The sequence below is a fragment of the Phoca vitulina genome, unplaced genomic scaffold (genome assembly GCF_004348235.1).
Source record: "Phoca vitulina isolate PV1807 unplaced genomic scaffold, GSC_HSeal_1.0 scaffold41, whole genome shotgun sequence".
Classification (NCBI taxonomy): Eukaryota; Metazoa; Chordata; class Mammalia; order Carnivora; family Phocidae; genus Phoca; species Phoca vitulina.
This window is the reverse complement of record NW_022589744.1, coordinates 263509-280387: the sequence shown is the minus strand read 5'-3', so window position 1 is coordinate 280387 and position 16879 is coordinate 263509. Positions and strand designations below refer to the sequence as shown.

At 38.9% G+C, this 16879-nt stretch overlaps 1 protein-coding gene across 1 annotated transcript in view; it reads left to right on the top strand.

Moving 5' to 3' along the window:
• The window catches only part of NSF (N-ethylmaleimide sensitive factor, vesicle fusing ATPase), a 142549-nt gene that overhangs the window by 26480 nt on the left and 99190 nt on the right, over positions 1 to 16879 (top strand). Inside the window, exons 4-7 of the mRNA XM_032429921.1 lie at positions 3092 to 3131; positions 11323 to 11489; positions 14726 to 14833; positions 15310 to 15385. Of these exons, the coding sequence (XP_032285812.1) occupies positions 3092 to 3131; positions 11323 to 11489; positions 14726 to 14833; positions 15310 to 15385 (391 nt within the window). The remainder of the gene's footprint in view (positions 1 to 3091; positions 3132 to 11322; positions 11490 to 14725; positions 14834 to 15309; positions 15386 to 16879) is intronic.

Here is a 16879-nt window from a genome sequence, read left to right as displayed (position 1 = left end):
CAATGCGGGGCTCGATCCCAGGACCCCGGGATCACGACCTGAGCCAAAGGCAGATGCTTAATGACTGAGCCACCCAGCCGCCCCTATTCTCTTCCATTCTTGAAAGTCCTAGAAAAATCAATTCATATAAAGCAAACCTCATCCTGGAACTGAATTGATTCATGTGGAAGAAAAACATCTAGGTATTTATATAAGGAATTTAAAGATACATTCTTTTTTTTCTTAAAGGGAGGTGGGGCAGAGGGAAAGGGAGAGAGAGACTCTTAAGTAGGCTCCACACCCAGTGCGGAGCCTGACACCGGGGCTTAATCTCACAACCCTGAGATCCTGACCTGAGCCGAGATCAAGAGTTTGATGCTTAACCGACTGAGCCACCCAGTTTCCCCTAAAGATATATTCTTTTATTTTTTTTTAAAGATTTTATTCATTTTTTTGAGAGAGAGACACAGAGAGCACATGCATGCACTAGCAAGGGGAAGGGGCAGAGGGAGAGGGAGAAGCAGGCTCCCCACTGAGCAGGGAGCCCAATGCAGGGCTCGATCCCAGGACCGGGGGATCATGACCTGAGCTGAAAGCAGATGCTTAACCGACTGAGCCACCCAAGCACCCCTAAAGATACATTCTTAATTATGAGTTTTACTATGTTTGCCTTTTATTGCCTTGATTTTTTTCCTAATTTTAAAAAAAATTCTGCGGTAATATCAGTTAGCTATCAGATAAAGTCTCAAGTTATTTTAATGTTAACTCATAGGGTAACAGAAAATATATAAAAATAACATTTATAGGGGCTCCTGGGTGGCTCAGTCAGTTGAGCATCTGCCTTCAGCTCAGCTCCTGGGATCAAGTCCTGCATCGAGCTCCCTGCTCAGCGGGGAGCCTGCTTCTCCCTCTCCCTCTGCCTGCTGCTTTCCCTGCCTGCGCTCGCTCTCTCTGTCAAATAAAAAAATAAAATCTTAAAAAATAAATTTATAAAATTGACATCTAATAATAGTGATTTTTTTAAAGTGCAATGATGTCACGCTAATGAATATGATATGAATAGTTGCTGTCTCAAATTACAATGTAACTTGCTGGGCTTCTTAAGGAGTGGAAGGGTTATGATTACATGTATGACTGTTGATGGATTCTGTGGCGGGAAAACTGTCTTGCACTGTTGCAGGAAAACTGTCTTGCACTGTTGCAGGCACCTAATACATACTTGAGGAGCATTGCAAGTACTAGTCTGTATCCTTTACTCCCTTATCATCTTACTTGTGCTACTTACCCCACAGTCCTCAGCAATGTGATGCAACCCCTACCTTCTAGTATGCTAATGAGCATTGATTTACTCCCCTGGAGGCTGAAGGAAAGAGATCAAACACTCTTTAGGGATCTATTGAAGGTCTCTTGAAGCCCTCAAAAATTATGGGAGATCTTTACTCACAATTCCCCTTTTCTCTATTTGTATGCCTCTTGATTATCAGGACTACTATTCTAGGTACTCTTGCATGTATTAGCTCATTTAATTCCCAAAACAACCCCATATGATAGATACTATTACTGTCATCGTTTGAGTCTGTCTTTGGGATTAAAATACAGAACCTAATTGTGGCTGCTTTGTGACCCAAAGTCTGGACTTACCCCGCATGCTGCTAAATTTCTCATTGGCCAGAAGTGAGGTGGGATATTACAGAAGAGGGCATGAAGGGCAGAGAGGAGGGAGAAGCATCCTGTGCTGAGAGAGCTAGAGGGGAAAGCAGGTGTTGCACATATTCACAGTGCAGCCTCTTCACCATCCACCCGCAAATCTGCACTGCTTGATGAGTAGATAAAATGTGGATTTTCAGCCAAAAATTATTTTTCCCACTGTTCTTTGAAGTGTTATCTGTAGTGACTAATTTTGAATCCATACCAAGCCAGTCCTAAATTCCTGCCTAAACACAGTCTGGCCTGCCTCCATATATTCTTGCCGTTATAACCAGTCTGGATCTGGGAGAAGCCAAAGTCTAGTTGCAAATGCCTGAAAATCCTTTGGCTATAACGAAGAGTAATCAGGACCATCTAATGATTGGAATCGCTGCTTAGGTTTCAAGCTAGTTTAGCTGACAAGCTTTAATTTAGTTTTCATGAATTGAGTGTCTTTCTTTTTGAGATATTATAGCAAACAATATAAGTAACCATAGTACATTTAGAACACCGAAATATTATCTGATACTATGAAGGCCTTCAGGAGCAATATAGTGTGCAAAGAAGCATCCTACTCAGTGATACCAGTTTTATTGTACAAAGGCAAGCTTTGTATGTTTTCAGATAGATGTTCAGATATAAACTATAGTATATAAGTATGTTTCCTAGGGATGCCTGGGTGGCTCAGTCAGTTAAGCAGCTGCCTTTGGCTCAGAACATGATCCCAGGTTCCTGGGATCAAGCCCCACATCAGGCTCTCTACTCAGCGGGAGCCTGCTTCTCCCTCTCCCTGCTCCTCCCCCTGCTTGTGCTCTCTCTCTCTCTGTCAAATAAATAAAATCTCTAAATAAATAAATAAATAAATATGTTTCCTTGGGCCACTGTACAAAGTACCAGAGTGGGTGGCTTAAATTTATTCTCTTGCAGTTTGGGAGTCTAGAAGTCTGAAATCAAGGTGTAAACAGGGCCATGCTCTGTCCGAAGGCCTTAGAGAAAAATCTGCTCATGCTTAGCTTCTGGTGTTGCCAACAACCCTTGATGTTCCTTGATTGGTAGATGTGTCACTTCAGTCTCTGCCGACATCATCACATGACTTTCTCCCCGTGTCTGTCTGTCTTTTTTCTTGTAAGGACACTGGGGTCATATTGGCTTATGCCTACCCTAATTTGATAATGACCTCGTCTTACCTTGATTGCATCTGCAAAGACCCTATTTCCAGATATGGTTGTATTCCCATGTGCCAGGGGCTAAGACTTCAACATATCTTTTTGTGGAACACAGTTCAACACACAACACTAAACCACATTTTGATCTTTGAATGTGTTCCTGTTACTGAAATTCATAGAAATCCCTCTTTTCCTCATTTCTCTAATTTTGATTGATTTGATTTTAAGTTTCTTTTTTTTTTTTTTCTTTTATTTTACAGCGAAAATGGGCTGGACTTTCTATTGGGCAAGAAATAGAAGGTAGGTATGTTTTTTAGCTACCTTATGTAGATTTTCTTTATGAGTTTCTTATGGTTGTGGATATCTGTAAAATTTTCTATTACTGATTGTCAGGCCATTAAACATTGATCCTATTTAAGTTACTGGTTAGATATATGAGAATGGAAAAGTAAATAGTTATGGTACTTACCTCTTGACTTGCTATTCTGCCTGAAAATTGCAACCTAATGGGGGAAAGAATATCCACTTATTCATAGCTCACAGAAAGTGTACAGGGTAAATAAGTGCACAGATATTACCACTGGGAGCTCTGTGTGAAAGTGCTAAGATAGAACAGGAGTGAATGAATTGACTGGAGACTGGAAAGTCAGCCAGAGAAATCTTAGGCACTGGAGTTCTGAGCATGATTATGAAGTAGGGGGAAAGCATTACATAGTGGAGATAAGGAAGAAAGACTCTTAAGATGAGAAATAATATCAATAAAAGGCATTCATATGGGAGCAAGCAAATCATAGCCAGTGCTCAGGAAGTATGTTTGCGTGATTGAAAGGATTTACCTGAATGAGTCTATTAAATGATGAGAGTATGCAGTTCGTGGAGGGCCTAAAAGTATATACTGGAAATTTTGGATTTTATTCAAAGACAGTTGAAAGCTCCTGAGAATTTCTGAATGAGCCCATCAAAATCCTAACTTTAAAAAAGATTCTGGGCGCCTGGGTGGCTCAGTCGTTAAGCATCTGCCTTCATCTCAGGTCATGATCCCGGGGTCCTAGGATCGAGCCCCACATCGGGCTCCCTGCTTGGCAGGAAGCCTGCTTCTCCCTCTCCCACTCCCCTGCTTGTGTTCCTGCTCTTGCTATCTCTCTCTCTGTCAAATAAATAAATAAAATCTTAAAAAAAAAAAAAAAAGATTCTGATGTCAGTGTGGAGGATAGTGAGGAAAGGGGAGGATTCAGGAGTTAAGGAAAATAGCTTGGAGATCATTTGACTTGCCTAGACTTAAGTTGAATAGGACTTTGTGAAATTATGGCTATGCAAAAATTTTTCTAAAAGTCTAAGGTATATTGGGGGCACCTTGGTGGCACAGTTGGTTAAGTGTCTGACTCTTGGTTTCGGCTCAGGTCGTGATCTCTGGGTCATGAGATCGAGCCCCGCCTTGGGCTCTGCTCTCAGTGTGGAGTTTGCTTGAGATTCTCTTTCTTCCTCTGCCCCTCCCACTTGTGCTCTCTCTCTCTCAAATAAATAAATCTTAAAAAAAAAGTCTAAGTCATGTTGAAGAGAAATAATTGGTATTACTTGGTGATTCCATTTTACTGTATACTGAGATATGTTTTCTTCTGTGTTTGGAAAGATAAATCAGATTTAAGTTAAGGAAAGGGTAGCAGTATTTAAGCAAATGGTATACTTTTTTTAAATTTTTTATTTTGAAGATTTATTTATTTATTTTAGAAAAAGCACATGCGTGCATGCAAGCAGGGGAGGGGCAGAGGGAGAGGGAGAGAGAAAAGCCTCAAGCAGACTCCCCACTGAGTGGGAGCCTGATGTGGGGCTCAATCTCATGACCCTGAGATCATGACCTGAGCCAAAACCAAATGTCCAGTGCTTAACCAACTGAGCCACCAGGCACTCCAAATGTGCTTTTTTAAATGAAGTGTGTATCAAGTCACCGTAGTTGGGAAGGGCATGGAAAGCAGCTTCTGACTTCAGGAGGAAAAAAAGACTAAGCTACTTGTGGATAATAAGCCAAGAAGCTAATAAGCAAAAACTGGCATTGTCTCTTAGGCACTGTGACAAATTGAGAAAATGGGGTATGAATCTTCTTGTCAGTTTCCTGTCAACTTCATGGGTACAGCAGGAGAAGGAAAGAAGAAGCAAGTATAATTAAGTCAGGTTTTTTTCTGCTTGCTTTTCTTTTTTAAAAGTATTTTAAAGATTTATTTGAGAGAGTGTGCATGAGTGGGGGGAGGGACAAAGGGAGAGAATCTTCAAGCGGACTCCCCTATGAGCTCAGAGCCCGACCCGGGGCTCAATGCCATGACCCTGAGATCATGACCTAAGCTGAAATCAAGAGTTGGACGCTCAATCGACTGAGCCACCCAGGCGCCTCTTTCTGCTTGCTTTTAAAACCTAAAAAATTTCATATTTATGAAAAGTTTGCAAAAATAAGAGAATCCCTATATTACTACTTTTACCCAGATTCACCAATTATATATTTAAAATTCATTCTCTCTCTACACACATGCCTGCATACACACATTTTTTTTCTGAACCACTTGAGATTAAGTTGCAGAAATCATTCCTCTTTACATCTAATACTTCATTATGTATTTCCTGAGAACAAAGATGCGCTCTTACAGTAATTGAATTCAGGAAATGAAACATTAATATAATTAAGCACTGAAACTTTAATCTGTAGTCCATAATTCAGTTTTGATAATTGTCCCAGTTATTTCCTTTACAGCCTTTTCCCCCTTCAGTATAGGATCCAGTTCAGGACCGTGTATTGTACTTAGCTGTCATTTCTCTAATCCAGCTTTTTTGTTTTCCTTTCATGACGGTGATCTTTTTGAAGAAAACATTTATAAGATGGGGAGTTGTTTGGTCAAAGTGTCAGTTATAAGTTCTGGAGGTCGAATGTACAGCATGGTGACTATTGTTAACAATACTGTATTGTATACCTAAACTTTGAGAAGAGGGTAGATCTCAAGCATTTTCATCTCACATGTGCACACATGCACACACACACACACACACAGAAAGAATGTGCACTGAGAAGGAGGTATATTCTCTGTTATCAGGGTGTAGTGTTTGCTGTATATCCAGAAGCTCTGCTTTACTGATTATGCCACTTAGAACTTCTATATTCTTACTTATTGTTGGCCACTTGCCCTGTTTTGTACTGAGTGGTGTGTTAAAATCTTAGTGTTTTTCTGTCTATTTTTCCTTGCATTTCCTGTAGTTTCTATTTTACATAGTAGTTTCTGTGTTATCTGGTATGTAGATATTCATAATTGTTATATTTTTAATGTGAATTGTGGCTACTAGCATCATAAAGTGTCCTCCTTTATCTTGTTTAATGTGTTGTAAATTATACTTTGATGTCAGGATCACAAACCTTGTTTTCTTACTGTTTTTAATTTGCTCAGTATTTCTTTGCCCATCTTTTACTTTTAGCCTTTCTTAATCTCTGTGTTTTAGATGTGTCTGTGGCATACAATATAGAGTTGGGGTTTGCTTTATGAGCCAATTTGAAATCTTCTAATAGGTTTATTAGGCCCATTCACGTTATTGATATGACTGATATATTTGATCTCAGTTCTGTTATTTTACATTTTAGTTGTGTTTCCCTTTTTGGCATGTTGTCTTCGCTATTTTTGAATTTTTACTTTGGTATTTGGAGTGTTTATATTTTTGTTTTAATGATTACTTTTGCATTTATATGTCTCATAGTCCCTTTAGCCCCCTCCTTTTTTTTTTCTTACTTGACCTTTTCAGAAACTGTTCTGTCGGTTATTTTTTTTTTTTTAAAGATTTTATTTATTTATTTGACAGAGAGAGAGCGAGAGCAGGAACACAAGCAGGGGGAGGGGAAGAGGGAGAAGCAGGCTTCCTGCTGAGCAGGGAGCCCAATGTGGGGCTTGATCCCAGGACCCTGGGATCATGACCTGAGCCGAAGGCAGATGCTTAACGACTGAGCCACCCAGGTGCCCCTGTTCTGTCAGTTCTAAGTGATATCCTTTGACTTTCATCTGTTGCCTATATGACATTTCATGATCATTTTCTATTTCCCCCTTTCTCCTTCTACTTTTTTCTTTGTTCTTTTTTTTAAAGATTTTTTTTAAAAAGATTTTATTTGTTTATTATAGAGAGATAGAGAGCATGAGCCAGGGGGAGGGACAGAGGGAGAGAGAGAATTTCAAGCAGACTCTGCACTGAGCGTGGAGCCCGACCCAGGTTCGATCTCACAACCCTGAGATCATGACCTGAGCCAAAATCAAGAGTCAGATGCTTAACCAACTGAGCCACCCAGGTGCTCCCTCTTTGTTCTTTAAAAAAAATTTTTTTATTTTATTTTTGTTATCTGGTTGTTTTCCTCTTCTTTCACTGCCTCTTACTAAATATTAATTTGAATCTACTCTCCTATGGGCACTTTGTAATTTATTATTCACTCTGAAATAGTTTTATCTTTTTCTTCAGTTTCCTTCCTGAGTTTCATAAACTCTAATTGCATTCTTTTGTCTATTTGTGTTCTTACATTTTAATCTTCTGACTATAGATGTTTTGTTATATCTCTACATACTTGTTTGAGGATATTTAATTCAGTTTAAAGTGTTATATATATATTTTTCTAGTTCATGGTTGATTTTTTGGGGGGAAGACACTTTATCAGCTGAAATGCTGTGGTATTTTGATATACGTTGTGTTTTCTTTTTATAGGACATTTGTTGAGTTATTTTTTTCAATTTTTGTGGGGTTTTTTTTTTTTAGAAGGAACTTAAATATTGGGGTTATCTTTAGGTGGCTTTTTTTTTTTCCTTTGTGGAAATAGGATGAGGGCTAAAATTTTCTGATTGGGGGTGAAAATAAAGGAAATTACTTTAGATATGGGTAGTTGGTGGAGAGAGTTGCACAATTAGTGCTTTCCACACTTGCCTGGGAGAAACACCTGGAGAGTTTGTTTAAAAAATAAAAAAAAAAAAGATTCCCAGGCCCTTTCCTTGAGAAGTCTGATTCATGAATCTGTGTTTTTAACACTCACTATTAAGTGATTCCTCAGCCACATTTTGGGAAACACTGACATAAGTGATTCCCTTAACTCTAACCCCCTCACCTGAAGCCTGGTGAGAAGCTGAGACAAGGAAGGAGTTCAGCACCAGAGTGAAGTAGGTCAGTGCATGAAATCAGGGTTCCTTATTTACAGACATTGGCAGAAATAAAAATGTATGCTTATTAAATCTAGTGAGAAAATAGGTGTGTTTGTAGTGTAGGTTTCTTCTTCAAACTTATTCTTCTAAATATAGTTAAGAGTGCCTAAATTTAACCTTTAATGTAGGTAAATTCTATTGTGAAAAGGTATGAAAATTCAAGATTATAAATCTTGATGAGTTGAGAAATGTGTTTTGTGACTTAAATTATGTTTAAAGCATTCTTCTGCTACCAGAAATGGTTGTCTTGATTGTAAAGTCAGTTCTTTAAAAGGTAAATCAAACAGGGGCACCTGCTGGCTCAGTTAGTAGAGCATGTGACTCTTGATCTTGGGCTTGTGGATTTGAGCCCCATGTTGGGTGTAGAGATTACTTTAAAAAAATAAAATGTTTTTTTTTTTTAAGTGAATTAAACAGACTTAATGAGCAAAATTATAAAACTAAGTGATTAGGTGGGACTAAGGTAGATTTAGCTTGTGGCAAGGAAGAGTTTGGGGGCCTGAGTGATGTGGATGATGTGGCCATAAAGGAAGAAAGCTGATTCAGTGTAAGTAGCAATGTGGGCACAGATAGGATAGGATGTGTGGTATGAAGGGGAGTGCTAATTCAAAGATTCTGAAACAGGAGTTCTGTCTGTAAGGTGAGAATTTTTTTAGTCAAGTCAGTGAGTGTGAAGGAATCTTCTAGAAGAATCATTTACATATTTAAGTGTTACGGACTGATGTCCAATTAACACCTTTTGACCATTATAGTGTATGCCTTTCATTGTAATGTCTTTTTATTCAAAGCACTGCCTATACCATTCTTTGCTTATAAAAATAATTTTTATTAGTCTTTGGCATTAAATTTCTATTAATCATAAAATAAGAAAACATTCTCAACCTTATAGCCCTTCTTTGCTCCTGTATGAAACCTTCAGGGCCTCTGTCCCTTTGGGACTGACAGTGGTGCTGACCATGGTCCTGCCTGTGGTACTGTCCGTGGTACTGTCCATGGTACTGACGGCAGGATTTGTAATCGTAACAGCTTGGTCTTTTCTGTTAGGAAAACTGACCTTAAATTAAAGCACATTTGAAAGCTATAGTCAGTAATAATGACACTTTAATACATGTATTCAAGTTTCTTAATATATAGATGACACACACATGTATATACACACATAGGTGTATGTGTATATGTGAATACACACATGCATAAATACACATGACATTATAGAATTGGTTTTGAGTCTTTAATGCACAGAATGGTATCATACTATAAATCTTCCTGCTGCACAGTTTTTTACTCAATGTTATATTTTAATAGCCCATCCATCTTTTATACATTTAAATTATACACATTTTATACATCTAAATTATACATATACATACAATATAATTTATAATTACACAATTAAATATACATCAAGTTTTTTTTTTTTTAAGATTTTTTATTTATTTATTTGACAGAGAGAGGCACAGCGAGAGAGGGAACACAAGCAGGGGGAGTGGGAGAGGGAGAAGCAGGCTTCCAGCCGAGAAGGGAGCCCGATGTGGGGCTTGATCCCAGGACCCTGAGATCATTTCCTGAGCCGAAGGCAGACGCTTAACGACTGAGCCACCCAGGCGCCCCAATATACATCAAGTTTTAATTTTAATTGCTGTACAGTATTCCACATTCTGAATATGCCACATTTTACTCATCATTCCCCTACTGATCAGTGTTTTTTCAATGTTCGACTGTTACAAATAATGCTGCAAGGAACCTCTCTATAGATCTCTTGTTAGATAAATGTTTAGGAGTCTTTTTGATACAAACACCTGGAAATGAAGTTGCTGAACCAACTTACTCATTTTTATATTGATACTTCATTCTGTACTTATCTTCACTATATGAGGAAACAATTAGGCTCTCTTGCTTATGAAAATTACTTAATGTGTAACCTGTACTTTCTGGAAAATGTTAAGAAAGAACAAAACACCCAGAAGTGGAGGCAGGAAAGTCTTTTGAAACTTTCAGCTGAGATTTGAAGTTATTCTTTGATCTTCAGTGAATTTTCTATTGAAAATGTTTATCTTTATGTGTGTCCCCCTTTACAATGGCAAACCAAAATATTAAAATATGATTATACAAGCAATTTCATTCAGAGAATTTATAGAAAATCTTCATACATAACTCAACTGGCTAGACTATAAGAAATAAGTTTAGAACAGAATTTAGGGTATGGAAGAAATGTAAAGGTTTATGTAGTTCCATCTTGTTTTGCAGATGTGACAAAGGCACAGAGAGCTAGATGAATTACTTAGATTCTTATACTTAACTAACAATTTTTTTTTAAAGATTTTATTTATTTATTTGAGAGAGAGAGACGAAGATAGTGACAGAGAGCATGAGTGAGCGCAAGTGAGCACAAGCCAGGAGGAGAGGGAGAAGCAAGCTCCCCATTGAGTAGGGAGCCCAATGTGGTGCTGGATCCCAGGACTCTGGGATCATGACCTGAGCCGAAGGCAGCTGCTTAACTGACTGAGCCACCCAGGTGCCCCCTAACAGAATCTTTTGAGACACAGACTCCAACTCCAAAGTTCCTTTGTATCTTGTTATTAGCATGGAGATTTGGTTTTTTGCTGTTACATGCTGTTCATATAAAGATGAGTTAAAAACAGTCCTTGCCTTCTTTTACATGTTGTACAGGGAGTACCCACTCTTGAGAGTACTTACTCCCTGGCTATAGTAGGTGCTCAGTAAATATTTTTGTAGTATTAAAAAAGAAATGTCAAACTCTAAGTTGCTAAGCAAACCCGCCTAGTAAATTTTGTTTCTCAAGCTTTTTTTTTTTTTTTTTTTTTTTTGTCCTACACACACTACCTTGCAGGGCAAAAGAGTCCACATACTTCTCACGTTAGCTCTTGCTGGTGTCAAACGAAAATCTTGTTTGAAAGCAGCATGCTATGCCAACTCCACTGGCACTTCCTAGGCTGTCATTTTGTCCTCTGTTAAATGAGAAGGAGGAAGATGTAGAGACCGTGTGGGAAGGGTTGTGATTTCCCGTAAGAGTCAGGTGAGGGGTAAAGGTAGAGGGAGAGTGCTGTTCAGTATGTCCTAATTAATTCAGAGGGGAGCAAAATCTCCAGTGGTTTTATTATTTTGTTTAATCTGTGCCTGTGTGTCCCTCCAGTGATGGCCATGGAAAGCCCCCTTTTGGTCAAGTTCTGTTAGGCTTCATTTATGTGAAACTTTTAGTTACTCGAAATGCAGCAAGTATTTGGTGTCCTTGAGATTTTAAAAATGCTTCTTCTTTTTTCCCCTAGTATCCTTATATACATTTGACAAGGCCAAACAGTGCATTGGCACAATGACCATCGAGATTGATTTCCTGCAGAAAAAGAGCATTGACTCCAACCCTTACGATACTGACAAGATGGCAGCAGAATTCATTCAGCAGTTCAACAACCAGGCATTCTCAGTGGGACAGCAGGTGGTTTTGAATTTTCTTTCATTCCTCCCACTTAATGGGCGTTCCAGTCTCTGTAGTTGTCCAAAATTAATTCTTTTTAGAAATTGCAAGGAGCTTCACATATGGACTGATATATCCAGTTGAATGATAAAAAGTGATGGGAGATGTGTTTACTGAACCTCTGAGTCCAGTCAGAAAAATTCTAAAGTAGCTTTTAGGTTACAATGTCATATTTAATTACAGTAGCTCTTTCCTCTGTAAATTTGGGAAGACTGCAAACTTATATGTCTCAGATTTCTTACTTTTCTTGTTGTGGGACATTTGTTTTGTCTGTGGATGGCATTCTCATTTACCTGATATATTTCTGTAGAAAAGTAATTCTTAACTCTTTTGGTTATAAACTAACTTGAGAATCTTAAGACAAATATGTATATATATTTGCAGGTTTTTCATGGAACATCTGAAGCCCGGATTTTCTATCCTTAAAAGTGATATTGCTGATCTTGCCTTTTTTTGGACTTCAGTTAATATATTGTTAACCTCCTACGAAGAAATTCTGTTCTCTTAAAATTTTACTTAAAAAGCTGCGTGAGTTCATAAATTGCTGCTTGTTTGAACGCAGAAATATAACATTTTTTTTTTTTTTTTTTTTTTAAGATTTTATTTATTTGCGAGAGAGAGAATGAGAGACAGAGAGCATGAGAGGGAGGAGGGTCAGAGGGAGAAGCAGACTCCCTGCCGAGCAGGGAACCCGATGCGGGACTCGATCCCGGGACTCCAGGATCATGAGCTGAGCCGAAGGCAGTCGCTTAACCAACTGAGCCACCCAGGCGCCCTGAACGCAGAAATAATCACTGCTCTTTTAACCTCACCATTATATTTGTCTCCCATTTTTGTGGACTTTCCTTAATTATTCCTAATTCCTTCCTCCTGTCATTCATAGCTCCATAGCAGTAGTTCTCAAAGTGTGGTCCAGAGACTTCTGGGGGTCCCTGTGGCTCTTTCAGGGGGTTTGTGAAGTCAGACTTATTTTCATAGTGATACCAAGATGTTATGTCTCTTTTTTCTCTTATTCCCTCATGAATGTACAGTGGAGTTTTGCAGACTTTGTGATGTGTGCTAGCTCATCAGCACACTGACTGTTAAAGCAGACGTGAGGGTCCAGCTTTCTTCCATTAAGCAAGACATTAAGGAGATTTGCAAAAATGTGACAGTGCCACGGTTCCCACTTACGTTTTTTATTTTGGGAATTGGCGGGGTTTTTTTAATAAATTAAAAATATGTCATTTATGTTCACACATAGTGAATTTATTGTCATTTTTATATTAATAAATACATTTTTAAGTTTCTTGTTCTAATTTTTACTATAGTGAATACCAGTGGATATAATCCATTTAAACAAAGGCTCTTCAGGGATTCTCAAAAATTTTTAGGCATATAAAGGGATCCTGAGACCAAAAAGTTTGTGAGTCGCTGCTTATGGCATTCTGATAGTGACTTACCTAGACTGTCCTTGCAGGCTCTCATCTGGGGCAGTGTGTGGAACAGTCAGGGAGAGAAGTGGTAGAAAGAACTAGCTCTTGGAATAAAGGAGTGTCACTTCTTTGAATTCTCTCATCTAAGTGAAATGGCATGAATCTGGAAGAACAAGACCAGGGATCTGGATAATCCATACATTATAATCAAGCTTTCACAAGTGAAACTGAATCACTGATAGACAGAAAAAGGTTATAGTGCATTTATTATTTATTTTTAAGAGTGTTAGAATTAGAGTGAACCTCAGAGGTTTTTTTTTTTCCCCTCAGCATTATCTTGTCTAACTTCCTCATTTTGCAAATGAGTAATTTTTAAATTCAGAGAAGGTAAATGACGTGTCCATGGCTACACAGCCAGGGCCATAGCTGAGACAAGAACCCATTAGTTAATTGAACAGTTAATTAATTAAACAAATATTTACTGGATAACCTAGTATGTTTCAGCTACTATTTTAGTCCCAGCAGATCAGCAGTGAACAAAATACACACATTTCCTATTCTTACAGAGCTTACTCTCTAGTTGGGGAAGATAGAAACAAAGCAAGAACTGCCATGCACTGTTAAGTACTTTGATGTAAGTAAAATGAAATGGTGTACTAGAGACCCAGCATGGTACTGCTTGAGATTAGAGGGTCCGGGGAGGCTCCCCAAGATGACAGTCCTCTGATCATTTGGTGACCCCCTGTCCATTGCTTTTTGAGCTGTGCTGTATTCCCTCTGGATCCCGACACTTTTTGATGAATAATTATGCTCAAATTGCTTACCTAAACGTCACTGTTTTTACCTTTTCCTTTAGCATTACTACTTTAATAGAAGATGCTTTGGTATTTGTTTTTTTTTTTTTTTTAAAGATTTTATTTATTTATTTGAGAGAGAGAGAATGAGAGAGAGAGTACATGAGAGGGGGGAGGGTCAGAGAGAGAAGCGATGCGGGACTCGATCCAGGGACTCCAGGATCATGACCTGAGCCGAAGGCAGTCGCTTAACCAACTGAGCCACCCAGGCGCCCGAAGATGCTTTGGTATTTGTAATCATTTAAAACCCAGTAGCATGCAGATGTCTATAAACCCATGAGAGAAAAATCCTCCATAATACAGAGAAGAAATAAATATCTTACCCCAAATCACTGTTCTTTGTATTGATTCCCATTTGTAGAGTTCAGTAGTGGCAGGACTGGAAGTCAGCTTCGCCTGCCGTAGTTACTGTTATACCCCAGCAGGCAGAAGAGGGCCTAGGCTGTAGTAGGCACTCAGTAAAAACTTGGTGAATGAGTGAGCATTCAAAAGCTGTCTGTGCACTTGTATGGCAGGGATTTGTATTGGTGGTGGAAAGGCATGAATCTTCAAGTTGTGGACCCAGGACCCCAGCTCGAGTCCTCGCACTCTCGTTTATTATGACTCTGGCTTCCGTTGCTCAGGCCCTCCCTGGGTCTCAGCTCCCTTACCAGTAAGACTGAGGAAGACTATCTGTTTCCGAGAGAGTTCATGAGCATTAAGTATAGGACCTCCTGTAGTGTTTGTTTGGCACATGAAGATGCTCAATAAATGTTAGTTCCCTTTTCCTCTCATTGCCTGTGTGAGTAGTTTGCCTGTGGAGCAGAGTTGAGAGGGATATACAGGAGAAAGCTGCCTTCCCTGCATTTGGAAAACACTGGTGATGATGTGAGAATCCAGCCATTATATCAGGAAGTGATTTTTCTCCTCTTATCTCTTTTCTACATAGCTTGTGTTTAGCTTCAACGAAAAGCTTTTTGGTTTGCTGGTAAAGGACATTGAAGCCATGGATCCTAGCATCCTGAAGGGAGAGCCCGCGACAGGTAAAAGACAGAAGGTATGTTTTATTTCTAATAGTCGCTGTGGTGTGAGTTGTGCAGATTAATATAACATTCCTAGCCATTCTCTCGCTCAGTGTTTTCTTTCATATTATGTACTCTTTCTTTTAAGGTAGTAGGGAGAAAACATTGCTTTTATAGCTAACGCTGTTATCAAAATATAGCATAAATTACACTTATTTGCAGACTTAATAGTAATTTGAAATTTGTATGTGTACTCGTAATCCTGGTTGAATGCAATGATATTTATTGCACACACATAATAACAGTAAGTCAGGCATTATCAAAAGATACATGCATTGAAATTAAATAGAAATAGTAGAAGGTAGGACAAAAATAAATGTAACTTAGATGATAGTTTGGAAGATTTGCTTTGCTTGAAGAGACCTTAATTCCCTCTTCATTTTTGGCCTTGCTTTGGGAAGTCCAGAAGTTCACTATTAGGCTAACTACTAATTATTGTCTTTCTATACAGATTGAAGTAGGACTGGTTGTTGGAAACAGTCAAGTTGCATTTGAAAAAGCAGAAAATTCATCACTTAATCTTATTGGTAAGATTTGCAATTTTTAGAAAAGTCTGAATGAAGTGGGACTATCTCTGTTATTGTACGTGACTCAACTACCGTGATTTTCAAATCTGGCAGGAGAATAAGGGCACCTCTGTTGAGAAGGCTTATCACATAATCACACAGTATTTCATCACCATCTGATGTGCTGATACAGAGAAAAAGTTTAGGGCACCTGGTGGCTCAGTCAGTTAATCGTTTGCCTTCAGCTCAGGTCATGATCCCTGGGCCCTGGGATTGAGCCCCACATCGGGCTCCCTGCTCAGCAGGGTGCCTGCTTCTCCCTCTCCCTCTGCTTGCTGCTCCCCCTGCTTGTGCTCTCTCTCTCTCTCTCTCTCTGTCAAATAAATAAATAAATAAAAATGTTTAAAGAAAAAAAAGAAAAAAGAAAAATTTAACAGGGCGCCTGGTAGGTGGCTCAGTCGTTAAGCGTCTACCTTCGGCTCAGGTCATGATCCCAGGGTCCTGGGATCGAGCCCCACATCGGGCTCCTTGCTCTGCAGGAAGCCTGCTTCTCCCTCACTCCGCCTGATTGTGTTCCCTCTCTCGCTATCTTTCTTTCTGTCAAATAAATAAAATCTTCAAAAAAAAAAAAAGTCCAAAACCTTCACTAGATCATCATTGTCTGATAGAATGTGGGCCATGTGTAATTTTTAATTTCATAATGGTGACACTGATCAGGAAAAAATACAGAATAAAATTGATGTTTAAACTTTTTTTATAAGGATTTTATTTATTTGAGAGAGGAAGTGAGCGAGCGAGAGAGAGAGCACACGAACAGGGACAGAGGGAGAGGGAGAAGCAGACTCGCCTGCTGAGCAGGGAGCCCGATGCGGAACTCGATCCCAGGACCCTTGGATTATGACCTGAGCTAAAGGCAGATGCTTAGCTGAAGGCAGACCCTTAGCCGACTGAGCCACCCAGTCGCCCCTAATTTTTAAACTTTTAATTTTGAGATAAGTTCAGGCTTATGGAAGATTTGCAAAAATAGTTCAGAGAGGTCCTGTATGTTTCACAAACTTCCTTGGTGTTATATCCCAAATAATCATAGTACAGTTACCCAAACTAAGTTAACATGGTTACATTGCTACTAACTAAACTACAGATTTTATTTCTGTTTCACTAATTTTTTCATTATGTCCTTTCTGTTCTAGGGTGTGATTCACAATCTCACACTGCATTTAGTTGTTTAGTTTCCATAGTCTTCTCTGGTCTCTGGCAGTTCCTCAGGCTTCCACTATCTTTATACATAGCCTTGGTGCATAACGTGTCTGTATGCACGTTGGGAACTGGTCAGTTATTTGTCAACTGCCCCTCACTTGGTCGTGTTTTAAGTGTGATACTAACATCACTTCTATTAGTGATTGAGTTAAATGGTGAATGTGCAGGTAAAGAAAGTTCCCAACAGATTCATAGCTCAGTCCTACTCTTTTATGTTAGATAATGCAGATTGGACTCTAAGAAAAGTAACTCACCAGA